The sequence below is a fragment of the Engraulis encrasicolus genome, chromosome 3 (assembly GCF_034702125.1).
Source record: "Engraulis encrasicolus isolate BLACKSEA-1 chromosome 3, IST_EnEncr_1.0, whole genome shotgun sequence".
Lineage (NCBI taxonomy): Eukaryota > Metazoa > Chordata > Actinopteri > Clupeiformes > Engraulidae > Engraulis > Engraulis encrasicolus.
This window is the reverse complement of record NC_085859.1, coordinates 5,716,444-5,737,879: the sequence shown is the minus strand read 5'-3', so window position 1 is coordinate 5,737,879 and position 21,436 is coordinate 5,716,444. Positions and strand designations below refer to the sequence as shown.

The 21,436-nt window shown below is 41.9% G+C and overlaps 1 protein-coding gene across 1 annotated transcript in view; it reads left to right on the top strand.

The window, feature by feature from the left end:
• Nucleotides 1–3,448: 3,448 nt before the first annotated feature.
• LOC134446472 (E3 ubiquitin-protein ligase TRIM47-like) overlaps nt 3,449–21,436 on the top strand; it is a 23,455-nt gene continuing 5,467 nt past the window's right edge. Inside the window, exons 1-6 of the mRNA XM_063195841.1 lie at nt 3,449–4,110; nt 6,145–6,240; nt 13,171–13,404; nt 15,366–15,525; nt 15,625–15,657; nt 20,001–20,060. Of these exons, the coding sequence (XP_063051911.1) occupies nt 3,493–4,110; nt 6,145–6,240; nt 13,171–13,404; nt 15,366–15,525; nt 15,625–15,657; nt 20,001–20,060 (1,201 nt within the window). The 5' untranslated portion in view covers nt 3,449–3,492. The remainder of the gene's footprint in view (nt 4,111–6,144; nt 6,241–13,170; nt 13,405–15,365; nt 15,526–15,624; nt 15,658–20,000; nt 20,061–21,436) is intronic.

Here is a 21,436-nt window from a genome sequence, read left to right as displayed (position 1 = left end):
TTATTATTTATTATTTATTACTTCACCACTTTACTGTTTTGGTCCATCACTTGCCCTGTCTTGCACTTTGATGTCAGTCTGTAAATGTCAGTCCTGTGAATGTCTACAGTATGTCCTTCAAGGTGTAGAGAGAGAAACCTAATTTCATTGTCCTTGTATGGCCTATGCATATGAAGAAACTGACAATAAAAGCTGACTTGACTTGACTTGATAATGTGACAATAATATAATATAATAGGCCTATGTTAAAATATAGCCTATGTGACGGAGGTCAACTTGCACCTGTTCACGCCCCTCGGGGATCGAACGTGCGACCTCGTCAACTACAACGGTTCGGCAATGGGAGACACAGTACGATACCGCTGGGCCAAGAGACTAGTCTCTCAGCCCAACGGCACGAGACTGTATGAGGCTATCGGAGGGAGGTTTACCAACGTTCCACGCCAACTCTGTGCTAGTTAGCCTCCGTTACACCTATCATTTGTGTTCAGTTGCACTGCTGAAGCCACAGATCACCTCAGAGACTCCAGCAGTAAGGGAAGTAGATAAGGGGTTAAAATGTGGTGCTGTGCTCCCTCTGTAATGTCTCCAGAACAGCAACAAAATATCGTCGACATCAGTTGGCTTATTTATTTGCACATGATACCACAACATATGCAGTACACATCAGTTTCACATCTAGTGCATGTGTATCTTGCACATCTCTAGATATAGGCTACAGTGTGTGTATCTTGCACATCTCTAGATAGGCTATAGGCTACAGTGTGTGTATCTTTAACATCTCTAGATATAGGCCTACTACATGTGTATCTTCAACATCAATATACAGTGTGTGTATCTTGCACATCTCTAGATAGGCCTATAGGCTACAGTGTGTGTATCTTGCACATCTCTAGAGTGTGTGTATCTTTAACATATCTAGATATACTACATGTGTATCTTCAACATCAATACAGTGTGTGTACCTTTAACATCTCCAGATATACAGTGTGTGTATCTTTAACATCTCCAGATATACAGTGTGTGTATCTTTAACATCTCTAGATATACTACATGTGTATCGTGCACATCTCTAGATATAGCCTAAACCAGTGCCTCACATTTAGGCTGGTTTATCAGGCTGGTTTATCAGGCTAGTAAATATACTGTAGACTACATGTGTGTGTTTCACATCTCTCCTTTACTGTTGCCTCAGCAGCATCTGGCTCACTATGAAACCTTTTAGTCTCCAAGTCTGTCTACATATGGACGTATAGTATAGCCTACACTGTATAAACTACAACATAACTAAACATCACAGTATAAAACCTTTTAGTCACCAAGTCTGTCTACATATGGAGGTAAAACAGCCTACACTGTATACACTACAACATAACTAAACATCACAGTATAAAACCTTTTAGTCTCCAAGTCTGTCTACATATGGAGGTAAAACAGCCTACACTGTATAAACTACAACATAACTAAACATCACAGTATAAAACCTTTTAGTCTCCAAGTCTGTCTACATATGGACGTATAGTACTTTGTATAGCCTACACTGTATAAACTACAACATAACTAAACATCACAGTTTAAAACCTTTTAGTCTCTAAGTCTATCTAAATAGGTCTATCCCTGTTCTTCTCTAGCGGAGCAACATGATCTCCAAAAATTCCGTGCTCCTGGACACGGATGTTAAGGACACAAAATCTGTGTCCAGGAGCACGGATTTTGCCAAAATTCCGTGCTCCTGGACACGGAATTGTTTTCCGTGCTCCTGGACACGGAATTGTTTTCCGTGCTCCTGGACACGGAATTGTTTGAAGTGCTTTCTATAGGCTATTTCCACAGTCTTGTGTTTTCTCAGGATTTTTCTAATTTAAAATATTTTGTCTAAAAAAAACATTTCTTACTGACAGGTTAGGGTTAGGCATTGTTTTGGTCTGGGCACAGCTAGTTTTCTTTCATTCATTATATGAGTTTGATAGCCTAGCAACCAACTGGAAAAGGTATTTCTCAAAAATATGTCTTTAATGACAGGTTAAGGTTAGGGAATGTTTTGGTCAGGGCACAACTTAAATTGCTATAGCATTAATTTGTTTAGGATTAGCATTTGGTATGTATTTTCTAATAATAGAGTTAACACTGTGCTAATAGCCTATAGAAAGCACTTCCGTGTTAGCCTGGTCCTGACCATCCCATAATACTACCATTTCATTTCGTATTTATGGTCTGGCATTTCTTTGCTCTGAAGCAATTGTAGGAAGCAGGAAGCTTGCATTCAGTTATGGTTTGAAATTATTGGACACCTCTCACCCAATCGCTGGGCTGGCAGTTACTCAACAACAACATAGCGCAGACCAATGGCTCTGGCGCAGATGTGTACGTCATTGTCACAAGCGTCCTCCCCCTTTCGCCCCCACGTGGGGGGCGTATTCGATTATTGGCTGTTTTCTGGGGGGGGGGGCGTTGCGATCAAAATTCTACTGCTCCAGGCACTCCACAGAGAAGCACGGCCAGACTACAGTAGTGGAGCCAATCCTTTGGCGGAAGTACGTAGGATGGCTCGCGAGGCTACTTCCGTGTGCCCTTCACGGAAAACAATTCCGTGTCCAGGAGCACGGAATTTTGGCAAAATCCGTGCTCCTGGACACAAATTTCTTGTCCTTAACATCCGTGTCCAGGAGCACAGAAATTTGGAGATCAGGCTGAGCGGACGTCATCTGTTACACCCCCCCCACCCCCACCACCACCTCTCTCTCGATGTTCAGTAGCCACAGAGATGTACACATGTACGTACACACACACGCACACACACACACACACACACACACACGCACGCACACACACACACACACACACACACTCCTCTACGTTTTCACTCCCGTATTAACATGAATTTCACTGTAGCCTATTTATTATTACTCATTTATTGTTACCAGTCCATCACTTAGGCCTACCTGTCCTGTCTTGCACTTTGTCAGTCTATAACATGTCAGTCCTGTGTATGTCTGTCAGTCTTGCCATGGTATCAGACAAAAAATAAATTTCATTTTCCGTATGACTTGTGCATATGAAGAAAGTGACAATAAAAGCTGACTTGACTTGACTAAGAGAGGCATAAAAGGCATAACACTAAAGGCATAAACATACTAAATAGTATTTACTACCGCCGTCCTCCTGCAAACCTGGCGACCCGATAGCCAACTGATCCCCTACCTAGATATCCTAGATTAGGGCCTACAAGGCATAGTAGAAAGAGTAGGCTAGTTACATGAAGTGTACACATATGCACGTTGTAATCTCCTAACGTGTAATTACTAAGCATGGCCACTCGATGGCAGCAACACTCCAAGAATACCGAATACGCCACTCCCATCCAGGAAGTTTGGCGTGGAGCACCACACGCAGTGAACCATCACTGCCACACGTGTAAATCGGAACTCAAAACAAGTTCTATGCAAGTTTCACCCGAGGAGCTGTTGGCAGTGGTGCGTGCCACATGGGAAAATGGCTGAAGCTTTGGCAAGTAACCAGGATTTTTTCAAGTGTCCTGTTTGTTTAGATCTTCTGAAAGATCCGGTGACTCTCAACTGTGGACACAGTTTTTGTCTGGTGTGTATTGAGAACGTCTGGAATGAGGAAGACGTAAGGGGTTTTTACAGCTGCCCCCAGTGCAGACAGACTTTCCCTCAAAGACCAGATTTAAAGAAAAACATTATTATTGCTGAGCTTGTGGATCAAATTAAGAAGAGCAGAACACAAACTGCATCTTCCGAATGTGCTGCTGGACCTGGTGATGTGGCCTGCGACGTCTGTAAAGGGAAAAAACGCAAAGCTACCAACGACTGCACAGGGAGAAAACTCAAAGCTGTGAAGTCCTGTCTGGAGTGTTTGGTATCCTACTGTGACACTCACTTGAAAGCTCACAATGAAGCTATCCCAGGTAGAAATCACACCATGGTCGATGCCACGGGCCAGCTACAGGAGATGGTCTGCCCCCGTCATAAGAAGGTTTTTGACATATTCTGTCGCACCGACCAGAGTTGGATCTGCTATCTCTGTATGATGGACGATCATAAATGCCACGAGACCATCGTGGCTCCGGCCGAATGGCGTCAGGAAACGGTAGGCTGCATATGGAACAATAGGCTAATCTTTCATTTGCCACATTCACTTTCGCACATCTTGCCCTGTTTCAATTGAGATGCTGTGTCACCTTCACACCCATGAAACGGCAATGGGTGTGAGCGTGTGCGTGCACGGCACGCTATTAAAGGACCAGTTCAGCCAATCTCAACATGCAGTTGTATAGTCTGTGGTTGGTAGGCCTCTCACTACCCTGGACTTGTCAGTAGCCTACCTGAGATTTTTTTTCCTTCAGCCGTTTCCGAGATCCTGGTCATTGGGGGCAGCGCTTTGTTTACATTTCATTTTTTTTTTCTTTATCCCAAAAACATGCAAAAGCCAGGTTATAAAACATCAGCACATAACTAGCAAACAGTGGTACCTTTTGGGAAAACATAGGAGTAGGTGGCCTATGTTATTATTATTATTTTTTTAAGTAAACAAACGCTGCCCCCATTAGAATTGCTCATATCTCGGAAAGGGCTGAGCCGAAAAATGTGGCATCACCGGGTAGGCTACTGACAAGTCAAGGATAGCGTGAGCAATCCAGCACCTGTGTGAAGTTGGCACCCCATATGTTGAAAATCTGATTAAAAGCATTCTGGTTCGATTGTGCATCGTCTGTGCACGATTGTGCAGGCAAAATGAGCGTTTGTGCACAAACCCTCTTTAAGATATTTACATGTTAAGAGGTTGGTGACCTTAGGTCACTCAGTACCCCATTAACCTCCAAATGCAATAAATGGTTGGAATCGATTGTGCTTCGTTTGTGCAGGCAAAATTAATGTTTGTGCACAAACATTCATTTTGAGGCAGCCTATTTTGCATATGAACCGACTGCCTCAATGGAGGATCAGTCTGGAGGTTGACGGGGAACTGAGTGACCTACTTTCGAAAAATTAAAAGTTAAATAGCATAAAAACGATTTGTGCACAAACGTTAATTTTTCCTGCACAAACGTGCACAAACGAAGCACAAACGATTCCAACCATTTTCGAGTCATTTGGATGTTGACGGGGTGCTGAGTGACCTACTTTCAAAAAATTAAAAGTTAAATAACTAAAAAATGGTTTGTGCACAAACATTAATTTTGCCTGCACAAACGAAGCACAATCGATTCCAACCATTTTTGAGTCATTTGGAGGTTAATGGGGTGCTGAGTGACCTAAGGTCACCAACCTCTTAAAATGTAAATATCTTAAAGAGGGTTTGTGCACAAACGCTCATTTTGCCTGCACAATCGTGCACAAACGATGCACAATCGAATCAAAATGCTTTAAATCAGGTTTTCAACATATGGGGTGCCAACTTCACACAGGTCAATCCAGCATATTGAAATTGACTGAAATGGTCCTTAATGCAGGAAGACAGATCGAGATCCTGTCATTTATGGTGGCAGGAAAAGTTAGGCCTCTTTCTAGGCATGGGGGTTAGAGTGTCCTATATGCATTGATTCATTTGAATGCATTTCTGCTGTTTATGCACATGGTATTTAAGACACACCGAAAGGGAACAAAATGCTATTTTAATATGGAATGACTTTAACCCATGGGGTGGCCAGACGTCCTCTAGGGAGGACAGTCCTCCTTTTCAGTGCCTTGACAAAAATGCATTAATATGCATGAAATTGCATCTAAAAAACACTACTTTTCTTGGGGGAGGACCCCCACACCCCCCTTCCTAAAATGTGTCTGCCGTTTTCCTGTCACGGACATGGTCACCCTATGTGCAGCATAGGAGACGAACCAGAGTTTTTATTAGATGAAAGGTCGTCTTACATTCTCTTTATAATTTCTGTAGTTTATGCACATGGTATTTATTAGACGCACCCAATACCTAAAGTGAACAAAATTCACAAAGTTCATTATCGGTGTGCTCTGTTGTCATGGTTGCTTCACATGCAAACTGAGGCCACTAGCATCAACTGCTTTTGAATAATGAATTACTGCCAAACAACTCGTGATTTGCATGCCATGGCACACCCAGAAATAAACCATCAATTAAAAATCTTTACTTTGATCCCTGTTGATCCAGGATGATTTTGGAAAGAGCCAGAAAAGATGCCAGCAGATAATCCAGTTGAAGGAGAAGGAGCTGCAGGAGCTGAGGAAGGCTGTGGAGACTCTCAAGGTGAGAACTCACCAGAGGAGAAGACAATCTGCAGCATTAGCAGGTTTACGGTTATACGGTGATAGAGTACCGTATTGGCCCAAATACAGCTCCAGGCCTTTTTATTAGAATAGCATGAAAAAGTTTATTTATTTCCATAATTCCATCAATAATGTTAAACTGTCATGGATTGTAGATTCATGGCCCAGTTTTTTAACTATTCCAATCATTATTTTTTTTTCTTTTTATATACGTTGGCCTTCCAGCTCAAAAAACCCATGAATTGGGGAATTCGCAGCAGTAGAATATTGTAATAAAATCACATTTTTCTTCATCAAAATTCGGGTCACATTAAATCAGTTGAAATTTGGTACTTTCTACATAACATGCAATGTTCAATACTTGGGTAGGACATTGCCTGTCTTCATAACGGCCATGATGCGTTTAACATTGAAGTCAATGGCAAAAACAGTGCATGGGATTTATGGAAGCTCAGATATCATTAGCCTTGGTCTCATTGCAGGGCCAGCCCCGGGCTGGCCCGGACAAAAGGGGGCTGACGGTGATCTCATCAAAAGGGGGCTAGGTGCTAAAGATGGCCGCCGGGCCAGGTTGTGGGGCTAAGGGCCGATTTCCCTGGCCCGTCGAATTCGATGGGCCAGCAAGCACCGCTGAGGCTCGGAGGCGGGGTCAACCTCTGTGTAATAATGTGGCTGCATGGGGGACTTCTCGCTAAATTCTGGGCAAATTATGGTTAAGCATTAGTTTGGGGTGTTTGGCTTTCTTATGGCATAATTTCATAGGATGCAACCTTGGCACTTCTGTTTGTGTTTTTAAAGTTATTTAGTCAACATAACTTTTTTGTTGTTATCGGATCATGGGCACCACTACACTTAAACTTGGGATGTCATAGCTAAGTCATGTCAGCTTTTTTCTGCTTTTAGCCGCCAACTCTTGTGCCATTATCGTGATTTGGCATGCTTTCCACTGGACACCAATAAAAAGTGTCTCACAAATACTCACACATGACATTTATGTCGGCTTATTTAGCTTTTGCGCTATTATCGCCGAAGGTCTGGTAGGCTATATCGCACGTTTCAGACTGATCGCCAAACACAGTTTGAAATTTACACAAGGGCTTTAATGTCAAATGGATGGAAATAACATGAATGAATAGACAGGTGGCACGCCGCAACGAGGGGGTGTGTCGCTATGTCCGGGGCTATGATATAATTTTCTAAGTATAGCAACTGATGAAGGTGCTATGTCTCAGGGATTTGGTCTCCTTTCACATGGTAACTTATTCAATTACCTGCACATTCATGTCTCGCTATGTCCGGGGCTCATGCTTCTGTGCGCGATTGGGGGGATTAACTGGGCATGTTCGCACGTCTCCTTCTGTTCACTCTCAGTTGTCGAGCTGCTCGTATTTTCATGCGTCTTTGTCTTCTTAACATGCGCTGCGTCCCATACAGCTTCTGAATCGACAACTTTGCCATGTAATAAAACTGTTCTTGAAAGGCAAGCCATTTTCTTTGCAGTTCTTGTCGTCTTTGTCCGTAGGCTACGAGCCAAACGGCGACCTGCTCCAGCAGAGTTTGCTCCATTTTATTCTCCTCCTTTGTCGTTCTGTTGTTGTCCTTCTGTGATTTGGGGCGAAAGTGGGCTGTGCCCGACTGACGTTTCACAAACAAGGCGTGTACCTGAATGTGCCTGGGGTCGGCTATGAGTCCGATCAGGCAAAAAATGGCCCGGGCCGGCAGCTCCGAGCCGGCCACTCTCCTGAGCCCCGGGCGGCCCCGGGCCGCTGAAGCGCGGCTAATGAGACCAAGGCTATTGATGCTTTGCTGTCAGCTGTTCTTGTTTGTTGACTTGGTGCCCCACACTTCCCTCTTCAATATACCCGAAGATTTCCATGCCACGTTTTGGTGTTAACTCGCCAGTTTAATTCTAACTCAACAGAAATTAAACCCAATTCATTTTAAATGGGGTTTCATTTCTGGTGATTTAGAATTAAACTGGTGAGTTAGCGCCAAATCGTGGCATGGAAATCTACAGGGTATGTTGAAGAGTGAAGTGAGGGTCACCAGGTCAACAAACAAGAACAGCTAACAGCAAAGCATCAAGGATATCTGGGCTTCCATAACTCCCATGCACTGTTTTTGTCATTGACTTCAATGTTAAACGCATCATGGCCGTTATTAAGACAGAGAGAGTCCTAACCAAGTATTGAACATTGCATGTTATATAGAAAGTATCAAATTTCAACTGATTTAATGTGACCGAATTTTGATGAAGAAAAATGTGATTTTATTACAATATTCTAATGCTGCGAATTCCCCAATTCATGGGTTTTTTGAGCTGGAAGGCCAACGTATATAAAAAGAAAAAAAATAATGACTGGAATAGTTAAGAAACTGGGCCATGAATCTACAATCCATGACAGTTTAACATTATTGATGAAATTATGGAAATAAATCAACTTTTTCATGCTATTCTAATAAAAAGGCCTGGAGCTGTATAAGACGATCCTGAATATAAGACAACCCCCATTTTCAGGCTCATGTTTTGGGGGGAAAAAAGTTTTGTGAAGACTAAATTTTGTTTCACATGGGAAACTTCTTTCAAAATGCAGTTTTTAAAGGCACACTGTGCAGGAAATGTTCAAAACAAGGTACTGCAGCTATGCTGCTCATTGAAACTGGGCTGCTTATTGCCAAATTTGATCTTTACATGAAAGTTTACTAAGTAATAAACAAATATTTTCTAGTATGGTCCAAGTACAGTAATTTTTGCAGCTAAAAATGGCTATTTTTGGAAATTCAAAATGGCGGACCATGGAGAAGATCCCCCTTTTCATGTATGAAAAGTGCAATTTTTCCAGTCATAATGAATACTTAGAATTTGATGCTGGTGGTAAGTTCATGAAAAAGGTAACATTTAGTGAATGGGCTGCATGAATTCTGGAAATAAACAACTAAAAATCTCACACAGTGTTCCTTTAATTTGCTGGAAAATATGAGGCTTTTTACATAGAACAAATTTCACAATATAATTTTCATGAATTTTTCATGATAAAAGACTACAGATGGCTACTCATATCCTTTTCCTTTCTTTACTCACTTTACCTGTCAAGCACCTACAGCTGCCTGGGCACGCCTGTTCTAAGTGCGACGCAACATAGCCTACACTCAGAGCATTAGTCTGCGCCAGCCAGGCAACCAGTCCAGTAGAGATAGGCTACCTATTGTGCAATGCACAGATTTTGCAAAATGCTTAGTTGACAGCAATATCTAGCCTAACCAGCAGCCGTCTCGCCAAATCGCCGTTCATTTTATGCATCCAAAGTTTTCCGTTGGACTGTAGAAACCGAACGTGACCAAAAGCAGATTGACGCATTGCATTTGAAACCCATGTGCTGCTATCAGCACCACGTTGACACTAGACGTCCGATTGGCATTCATTTCGTGCCAAGGGTAAAACTCTTAGTGATTTTATATGAACAAGACAATCTCTTGCCCTAACCATAATCGTAAAAATAGGCACGCTTGTCAAAGGCGCCGCTCTCTCGCGCACACAGATGACCATTGATTGGCTGATGATGACAGCATCCAAAACTTAGGCTACAGGTTGTTCGTCAAATCACCCTTCATTTCTTTAGTTTCAAGTGGTGTTGTCGGGTGACCAGAGAGAACAACCAAAGCTTTCCTGATGAGACTGTAAAACCGAACACAAATAAAAGCAGAGCAACAAGCCGCGATTGACTGTTGTGTTTTCCCTCTTGCACTGTCGGCCGCATCGCGTTGACATTGATAGTTGATAGACGTGCGGTGCAACAGTCATCACGTAACAAACATCTGCAAATTTGATATGGACAAATCTATCTCTTAACCTATCCATTATTGAGTGTTGTGGCATTGTTGTGAAGCATAATGGTCGCATTCAGGTAAAGTTAAAAAAAAAAAAAAAATAGATGTTATTTAGGCCTAGTCTAAGACGGCCCTGCTTTTTAGAGTACTATTTTTATAACAAAAACCATGTCTTATATTCATACCAATACGGTAGTTACCTATGATGAGCTGTGACACAAGCATGGCTCTAATACTGTTTGCCAGAGGAACTCCCAATGCTTACGTGGATTTGGTCTCAGTGTAAATTAGCACATCGCCAACCCAGTTGAATTCATAAGCAATGCTACAATATAGTGACGTAAAGAAATTGAATATTTGATTATATAGACATATACCAATATCAAACATTTTTGATGATATAGGGAAATATATTTCATATTTTCATTATATAGACATTTACCGCTATCTAACTTGATTATGTTGGAGAAATGGCAATTGACCATTTTAAGTAAAGGAGTCCTTACTGTCCTGACCAGAGGTCGCGTTAACTGACAAACGTCCGTCATTGACGGATTTTTTTGAAGGATGACGGAAAATTCTGAAGCCTGTCCGTCATTTTGACGGATCAATATTCAGGGTGATGATAAATAAATCACAAGTTTAAATAGGCCTACGCCTCTATCGAGTAGAGCAAATATGCATTTCAATTAGACATAGTTATCAGCGCAGATAATTTCATGCTACTATCGTTTGCCTTTCTCCCTCTCTCCTTGCTTGTCATACCATGCGCCGCAGCTGGGCTGTGCGGCTGGCTGCAGCAGAGCGCGCGCCTCTGCACTTGCTCAAAATAATGAATTGAAATAACTAAGACTTCGACTTTAAGATTCAGAACTATTTGTAGACCTAAGCCTACATTTACCGACTATCTGATTTTCTGCCAATTACGAAGTTGTCCCTCTATCGCCCTTCATATAAGCATTCTTTCATAACTCCTCGCTTGAAACATAGGGTAGGGTGGGGTAAAACGCCCCTACGGGGCAATATGCCCCCCCACCTGTTTTCCCTAAATAACCACTAGAGGGCTTAAATATACATTTTCACTGTTTCTATGCATTACGTTGACAACGGGGATATACACATTTTCCAGAAAAAACGACTGAAACAAAGTATTTTTTGAAGGGAAACGATTTACATGGTATTGATGTAATTTTCAGATGTGAGTAAACAAGTGTTTATAAAAATGTAGTTAAGCATTATATTGCAGTATTAGGCCTATGTAATAGAAGAAGAGTGAAGTCTGTAGCCTAGTTTCAGAGCATATAGGCTGTTTATAATGAATACAATTACATTTGAATAACTTGACCATTTTTTGAAAAAACAGCTTGTGGGGTAAAACGCCCCCTATGCAGAGGGGCAAAACGCCCCCAGGGGACTATCACAATATTAGGCTATAATAACATTATTATTAACATTACTTTGTCAAAAAAAGACATTTTTTATATTTCATGGTGTAAACAGATGTTAAAATCTGAATATTTGAACAAAACCTAAAATATTTAGGCTAAGTTACCTCAGCTATTTAATATGCTAGCAGAGTTAGCACAGTTAGCTAAGGCTAATAACTAGCCTATTGTATAATAGGCCTATTATATTTATTAATGCATGTATTTATTTTCATATATACATTTAGCCTAGTTATTGTGGTATAGGCCTATATTTATTCACAATATATGTTTATTCATGCTAAATTTAGCTTGTATTTTACATTTGACTGTTCAGATTTATGCATATTAGGCCTATATTTGTTAATTCATATCATCCTTAAATAAATATGAATACGATATACTGCACTGTTGAAAATATTACCTCTCTTTTCTTTTCAGAGGTTAAAATTCATACTCTGGTCACTTTGGTGATGATATATGAAGCAAACAGGCTAGTATCAAAGGGGGTCATTTTACCCCATCTCAGGGGGCGTTTTGCCCCACTGGTGGGGTAAAACGCCCCCCTCACACCCAGTTTTGTTTTTGTTAAAATATGAATAAACAATTAATTTGTAACAATTTCCGTGATGGATTATTAATCATGTCACTGCCACCAAAAACTGTGACAAAAACTAAATCATATGGCTTACTTCTGCTTAGAGAAAAGTTACACTTTCCTTAAGGGGGGCGTTTTGCCCCACCCTACCCTAAACAAATATGCGAATAGCACGTTTGCTAGCCAGAACCTTCACTCAAAGGCAACGCAGGTCTAAAACGGCTTCAGAACATTAACTAATAAAAACGACGGATATTCAAGAACCAAAATAGGCCTATTACCAGGCAACGCAACTTACAACTTGGCAAACGTTGCCAGAAACGGCTAACCTTCTCTCATTTCGATAGCTGGTTCACCCATTATAGGCGATATATTTTTTATTCAGACAACTTTACCGCGCTCCCAGAGGCAACATATAAGCCGATGGGGCTACGTATGGAGAGGTTCCCTTTACCGTCGCTGACATTTTTCAACAAAGTTTTGCGAAATCTGGTCGTCTTCCTGTTGTAGGCTTCAGTGCCTTTATCTACTGTCTGGGCTACACCTTCTGCTTCAAGACGGCTTTCCTTTCCATCGTGCATGTGAAGTCCAACGCGAATATTATTTAACACTGCGCCTTTGTATTACAATCGGTGCATTAATCAGAGCAAATCGAGTGACTGACAGCTGTTGGATAAAGCCCTGCACGCGTCTTTTAAAAAAGTGCTTGTGGTGACCATAGCGCTGAACACTGAATCAGACGCGCGCCATGAGAGATATCTGCAGCTTTTTAAACAATGCAATGAGGGAGGCAGAGAGAGAAAGTGGACAGCAAAATTGACTCCATCCTCGAAGTTGAATGAATGTCGAGTGAAAGGGGGTGTATTCACAGCGGTTTACTCTCAATTGGCCGCAATTGCGACCCCCCACATTGAGAAACTAGGTGGCGAATTTAAAAAATAGGCGATGACGGATTTTTTTCGACCCTGTCCGTCAAAATGACGGACTGTGAAAAAGTCTAGCGCAACCTCTGGTCCTGACTAAAGCCAGTGTGTGTGTGTGTGTGTCTGTGTCCTATCAGTCTGGTGCACAGACAGCAGTGGAGGAGAGTGAAAGGATGTTTACTGCGATGATCCGCTCCATTAAGAGAAGGCGCTCTGAGGTGACAGAGCTGATCAGAGCTCAGGAGAAGGCTGAGGTGAGACGGGCTGAAGGACTCCTGAAGCGACTGGAGCAGGAGATTGCTGAGCTGAAGAGGACAGACGCCGAGATGAAGCAGCTTTCACTGACACAGGATCCCATCCATTTCCTCAAGGTAGTCGACATTATTTTTTGCAATGGGGTCATTCCATGTCAATTCACATGATTCCCTAGAATCTCCCCACATGACCCTCTCCGATTTACCCGATATCTCACATACAGGTACCTTTTGATGTCAATTGAAAGAATATCAAGTATTAGCACCCTACGTCCAACGGTTGCGGAGATGAAGCCCTCCAAAGTTGGGGTGCCATGCCCACTTTTCAAGCCTGTGAATTGCATACAAGCCGATTTGAACACCTCTGGTTTTAGTTTGAAGGAAGATACAGGCCTAAAAATCACCATGGCCCCTCAAGATGACCCCGTCTACCAGATGATGTACTTACAAATGTCATGCCTTGATTATTTTTGGCTATATTAAGCCTTAAAAACTGAATTTGTGAAACGTGTGTTGAAGAGTCTTGCCATTTTGGGGTTCCAGTTCTTGGAAACTATGTATGTTTTGGGAGTTGTAATTGAATTTCCATCATATTTGGGAACTGTACAGTGTATTCCAAAAAATGTAGGGCGCTCAGACTTTAAAAGATAAAATAGGAGGAACTCAAAAACGGCTTTGGGACAAAATTAACTTACGGTACCCTCTACTTCAGGCCTCAAATTAATCATGTGGGCACTTGATGACTGGAACGCCCTTTTAACCCCATGTACAGTAGCACTGTATCAAACATTCAAGCTTTGAAAAACTTTGTTTTTCAAAGTTCTTCATATTAATCTTGGCCTTCGAAGTATATGGGGAAGGCGTGTGAATTGACATGGAATGACCCAGTGTTCAAAACATGGCAATACTATCACGATGCATTGCGATACATGTATTATTGCGATGCATTGCGATATTGACTTCATTCATTTTCTTTTTTCACCTTTGCCAACATTATACAATAAAAATATAAATAAAAACGATGATAGTGTATACGTAGAACAGGTTGCAAAAGGCTAATGATAGATCATTTCAATCTTGGGAGCACTATCACACCATATCGTAGGGTTGTTTTCTGGACTAAAGGGTAACAGAACTTTGACACAAATTATGGGCAAGATTTACCATACCCTTTTGTTTTCTTACATTACGCTGTTGTTACTTTTTTTGACCAGCAGATAGCAGCAGACAAAACAGACACTGTGATAAGATATAGAGAAAAACATATACTTTGAAGGCCAAGATTAATATGAAGAACTTTGAAAAACAAAGTTTTTCCAAGCTTGAATGTTTGATACAGTGCTACTGTACATGGGGTTAAAAGGGCGTTCCAGTCATCAAGTGCCCACATGGTTAATTTGAGGCCTGAAGTAGAAGGTACCGTAAGGTAATTTTGTCCCAAAGCCGTTTTTGAGTTCCTCCTATTTTATCTTTTAAAGTCTGAGCGCCCTACATTTTTTGGAATACACCGTACAGTTCCCAAATATGATGGAAATTCAATTACAACTCCCAAAGCATACATAGTTTCCAAGATCTGGAACCCCAAAATGGCAAGACTCAACACGCGTTTCACAAATTCAGTTCTTAAGGCTTAATATAGCCAAAAATAATCAAGGCATGGCATTTGTAAGTACATCATCTGGTAGACGGGGTCATATTGAGGGGCCATGGTGATTTTTAGGCCTGTATCTTCCTTCAAACTAAAACCAGAGGTGTTCAAATCTGCTTGTATGCAATTCACAGGCTTGAAAAGTGGGCGTGGCACCCCAACCTTGGAGGGCTTCATCTCTGCAACCGTTGGACGTAGGGTGCTAATACTTGATATTCTTTCAATTGACATCAAAAGGTACCTGTATGTGAGATATCGGGTAAATCGGAGAGGGTCATGTGGGGAGATTCTAGGGAATCATGTGAATTGACATGGAATGACCCAAGCAGAGGATAATCAGGCTATGACAGCCCTACTGTTAATGTTCTGCTGACCAAGGGCTCATGTCAGTAGGTCTACCTCACCCTAGTGTGTGTGTTTCTATGTGCAGAACATTGTGTCCATCACTGGGAGGCCTTTCAGCACAATCTCAACCAGCGTGACTGTCAGCCAAAGCGTCCCGTTGGGGCCCCTGAAGGAATCTGTGTCTTCACTAAAAAAGAAATTAGATTCAATCCTCAAGCAGGAAAAAGTCAAGATATCTGCAGCAGGTTTGATGAAGCTCTAAATTATAACAATTCCCAATTAGCTGTTTAAGGTGGGACATGACCATTTTGACTTTTTGTACTTTTTTTTAAATCTTGTTGCAGTGACCTATGTCCAGATCCTCGAGAGCATACAGTGTGAGTCTCCACCTCATAAACACACACACACACACACACACACACACACACACACACACACACACACACACACACACTCACACACACACTGACCCCAACATGTCATCATAAAAGTAAGATGACACACTGATTTGAATTGTATATTGCGTTTGTGCACTCTTTCGTAACCAATTTGCCATTTCCCTTGATGTTTTACTGTTCTTGGCAACAGTAAAGTAGCAGAAGCATTGCTTTACTGACGGGTAAGATTTAGGCATGGGTTTGGTCAGGTCACAACAGAAGCATTGCTTTACTGACGGGTAAGATTTAGGCATGTTTTGGTCAGGTCACAACAGAAGCATTGCTTTACTGACGGGTAAGATTTAGGCATGTTTTCTAGTGGTGTGGATCGGCACTGCCCTCACGATCCGATTCGATCACGATTCGGGAGGTAGTAGATCCGATTCGATTCGATTCTATTAGATCCGATTCCGATCCGATTCGATTCTACAATGCATTACATTTCTACTGAAAAGCAAATGTTCAGCCATGATGAGGAAATACAAGTAGTCAGATACTGAGCAACAATTTATTGGCTGTTTTCTGTGTCAGTCTGTATCAGTCTTGCAATGTTTTGAAGTGTTTTTATTTAATTTAACATTCATTTGCTCCCGAAATATCCATGGAAGTAATGAATATTGAAACTTAACTTAATTGAGTATTGAAACTTAAAAAAATTGCCGGATTGATTCTGGAACTTGCCGGATCTGGATCTGGATCTGGATCGTACATCCCCCGGATCGATTCGGATCGCCGAATCGATCATTGTTGACACCACTAATGTTTTGGTCAGGTCACAACAGAAGCATTGCTTTACTGACGGGTAAGATTTAGGCATGTTTTGGTCAGGTCACAACAGAAGCATTGCTTTACTGACAGGTAAGATTTAGGCATGTTTTGGTCAGGTCACAACAGGTAAGATTTAGGCAGGTTTTGGTCAGGTCACAACAGAAGCATTGCTTTACTGACAGGTAAGATTTAGGCAGGTTTTGGTTAGGTCACAACAGAAGCATTGCTTTACTGACAGGTAAGATTTAGGCAGGTTTTGGTTAGGTCTAGGGGTGTGCAAAATAATCGTCATATCGATGCATCGCGATACTTACTCTCACGATACAATGCATCGATTCATGACAAGGTATCGTGATACTTATTTTCTCAATATACTGCATGGATTCATGACAACTGATTATTTGATAACAATAAAATTCTATTTGCCACGGGTTATTTTGTTCAGTAGAGAATAGGTATTATTTCTGTTGTGATGTAAGCTCTCTCCCAGATGATAGAATGCTTAAATAGAATGAACTGACTTAAGAAAGCTACACAGCAATAAGGGTGGGCGATACATGTCGTCTGCGAAGTTATCGTGAATGTTGTTTTGACGAGTAATTTTGCAATATCGAGATATTTTTATGAAGTCGCTAAACTCAACAAAGCGCTGTGACAGGACTCCTCCAGACAGCAACGACAGCCAAGCCTTTGAGCCAATAGTAATGTTGTTGTGAACTGGAGAATAAGTCTGTGAACCAATGAGCAGACAGTGTTGAGGGGGGCGGGCTGCAGCGTTTTGGCAGACGGAGTGTCTGTGTCATGTGCAGCGCTGCTGCTGCTGGGCAGTGAAGGAGAGTTGCTGTTATCCAAATGGTGGATTTACATGAGGAATTCAACCATTAAACCAGCCATTGCATGATGCTGAGGGCGTTTTGGAACTATGTGCTTTAATCAGCAACTGTCTGTGATTATGGAAAGCCAAATAGTTTGGAAGAGAAATAGCTTTGTCTCTGGTCTGAGAAATCGCGTTAGCATGCTAGTTAGCGAACTAAGCTAAGCAATGTTGTTCTCTACAACTAGATTGGCTGTTACTCACTACTCAAACACCCACCTGCATGTATAGATATCATAACTGCTTTGGTGGACAAGTGATGTTAAGTTAGACTCGCGCAGTGAGTTAAATTACAATGTGTGAAATCCAACACATGCAATTTGCAGCTGCCATAGTTAGGTTCTGCTTCCTATCTACAAATGCACTGTTTCCAGTCAAAAATGACTGTCCTCTAACAGAATCATTAGCAATCATAAAACATTTTTTTTTTACATGGATATGTTTTCATGACAAGTGATGAAGTATTACTTTACAGTCCAGCATATGCATATTATTAAATTCAAAAAGTGAAAGCTCTTCAGCACAGCATTTTTTCCCCAACTCTCTGTCCCTCCCCAGTTAAAACACAAATGCAGCACTACTACCTCCAGTGCAGAATTGAAATTAGTCTGGAATCATGCACAAATCATAGACAGCATAAATGTGTAGCTTTGGTATACTGCCATGCTCTGTGATGTAGACATGCCATCATTTATGCAGACCTCTTGGTAACATGCAGTTTTAGGCTACATAGGCCTACAATGTTCTGCTTTACTCACCCTTCCCTGCCATGCCAAATTCCCATATTACGGTACACATTGATTACCCCCAACCCCCCCCCCCCCCCCCCGGAATAGGCCCTACTTGTTTTTGCAAGTGTTTTTGGAAATTATCGTCAAATTATCGTTATCGTGAAAATTCTAAAAATTATCGAGATAATTTTTTTTGCCCATATCGCCCACCCCTACACAGCAACTGACAAATAAGCTGTATTTTACATATTTACTGAAGTAAATATCGCAATGCATCACCGTAGTACATGAATCGCAATGCATCATGATAGAATCGCATCGTGGCATGTGTATCGTGATGCGCATCGAATCGTGAACCCTTTGCCAATACCCACCCCTAGTCAGGTCACAACAGAAGCATTGCTTTACTGACGGGTAAGATTTAGGCAGATTTTGTTTTGGTCAGGTCACAACAGAAGCATTGCTTTACTGACAGGTAAGATTTAGGCATGTTTTGGTCAGGTCACAACAGGTAAGATTTAGGCAGGTTTTGGTAAGATTTAGGCATGGGTTTGGTTTTGGTCAGGTCACAACAGAAGCATTTTCGTGTTGAGCAACAGAAATTCGCTTTGGCTACAGAATGTTGCCAACATGACTGGAAAGTTGCGCAAACCATGAGGACCACGACTTAACCTGTAAGGGTGTCGCATGTCAACGCGGAATGCACTGGCGTGAGATGCATATAGTATGTCTTTACATGATGCCAGTCTGGCGTGAGATACATGCGTCTTTACATGATGCCAGTCTGGCGTGAGATACATACGTCTTTACATGATGCCAGTCTGGCGTGAGATACATGCGTCTTTACATGATGCCAGTCTGGCGTGAGATACATGCACCTTTACATGATGCCAGTCTGGCGTGAGATGCATATAGTATGTCTTTACATGATGCCAGTCTGGCGTGAGATACATGCGTCTTTACATGATGCCAGTCTGGCGTGAGATGCATATAGTATGTCTTTACATGATGCCAGTCTGGCGTGAGATGCATATAGTATGTCTTTACATGATGCCAGTCTGGCGTGAGATACATGCGTCTTTACATGATGCCAGTCTGGCGTGAGATACATGCACCTTTACATGATGCCAGTCTGGCGTGAGATACATACGCCTTTACATAATGCAAGTCTGGCGTGAGATGCATATAGTATGTCTTTACATGATGCCAGTCTGGCGTGAGATACATATAGTATGTCTTTACATGATGCCAGTCTGGCGTGAGATACATGCGTCTTTACATGATGCCAGTCTGGCGTGAGATACATGCACCTTTACATGATGCCAGTCTGGCGTGAGATACATGCACCTTTACATGATGCCAGTCTGGCGTGAGATACATATAGTATGTCTTTACATGATGCCAGTCTGCCTTTACATGATGCCAGTCTGGCGTGAGATGCATACAGTATGTCTTTACATGATGCCAGTCTGGTGTGAGATGCATATAGTATGTCTTTACATGATGCCAGTCTGCTGGCCTGGTATATGCTTACCGCAGGAATGCGGTTCCATGCACATTTTATGTCCATACTTTTAAGAAAATTGGCTGAAAAAAGTATTTTGGATCTGTGTGTTCTACACTACACTACACTACACTACACTACACTATGCGTACATGATCTCTTTACAGGTGTAAGGCATGAGGTGGTACAAACACCAGATCTACATCTTTGTATCACTAAAACATACAGCATGATTTTAATGATAAGATGGAACAGGATCAATATTATATTGCAATCTATTCAGAAACATGAAACCATGTGTCATGTATCCATGTTTCAATATTTATATCCAGTGATGCCCAGACCTCCCAAGCAATTGGATGTGAGATGCATGTGGGTGAATGTGTGTTTCTGTGTTGGTCTGCAGATACTGATCCTGAACTCCCAGTCAGAAGAGCAGACAGTAAGGGTCTCCTGCCACCAGACAGTAAGTCATTACTGAGGACCTCTAACAGCCTCCACAGTCTTTTAATTCAAACGTGCTGCCAATGACATGATGTCAACACAGCCTCAAACCTGGTTTGACCTAGATTATGCAAAGCAACATGGGATTTCCTATGCTACCCCTGACCCAGTCCTAAAAACGCTTCATTGTAATGATTACAATTAGTGTACATTTCAAAGTGTGAAAAGGATGTAGCCTCTTAATGCATGCCATACCTCCAGTGGCACGCTCTAATAGTCATTGAAAGTTAACTACCGTAGTACTGCAATACTATTGAATTGAAAGACATCATTTTGTTTTGTCGCTACCTGTCTCCAAGCTGATGTCCATCGTGGTCCAGGCCCTGTGGACAGTTGTATACAGTATATGACCTCCCTTCCCTCATATGTGGCTAATCTACGGCCATGGGGGTTAGGCGCCTTTCTTTAAGGCCATGGATGAGGGTGGGATTCGAACCTGCAACCCTCTGATCCTAAGTAGACCTCCCTAACCAAAATGGCATGGCTGCCACAGACCTGTATCAGACCTGTATGTGTAAGGTGTATTTTAGTTGAGATGTCACCAGGTTGCAAGAGACCTGTACCTGGGTGTAAGATGTGTGTTTTAGTTGGGATGCCACTAGGGCTGTAACAACGCTGCCCTGATGTCTTTACCTGTCTGTTTCACAGGAGATGCTGCCCTGATGTCTTTACCTGTCTGTTTCACAGGAGATGCTGCCCTGATGTCTTTACCTGTCTGTTTCACAGGAGCTGCTGCCCTGGGAAGAAGTGTGTGGATTTCCTACCAAGAAAGCGCGGGCACATAAATCTTGAAAGTTGCTTACGGACAGAAAAATCTGGATGTATCAATAAGTGCGTAATCAGGTTTTGCCGTGAAATCTTGCGCACATGCACGAGCACGAGGTGAAGGCGCTGTTTCGGTGGTAGCCAATTTAAAAGGAAAAAGGCTGCGTGCAATAGCCTGACTTCGGCGTGTATAAAATCAGGCATTGGTAATACTTAATGTGAGGACTGCGGAAAAAACGGTCATGTTATACTGCAGTAAAATGCAGGTTTCCCAACAATTGATATTTACAAGGCATTAAATCAAAACACATCGCGATGAGGCAGTCGCCAAGGCTTCCGAGAAATAAACATTTATGTCTGGTATATGAAAAATGACACATGTACACGTAGACTACGCCACATGTATGAATAACTTGCAGCCAATACTCAGTTAGAAAATCACCTGTTAGGCCTAATTGATGGACTAATTTTACAGTAGCCTTATCAAAAGAGAAAGACAAGCACTGCGGTGAGGACGTTCCCAACAAATGCGAGAAGACAGATCCAGAAAATATTCAATGTCGCAGATCCAGA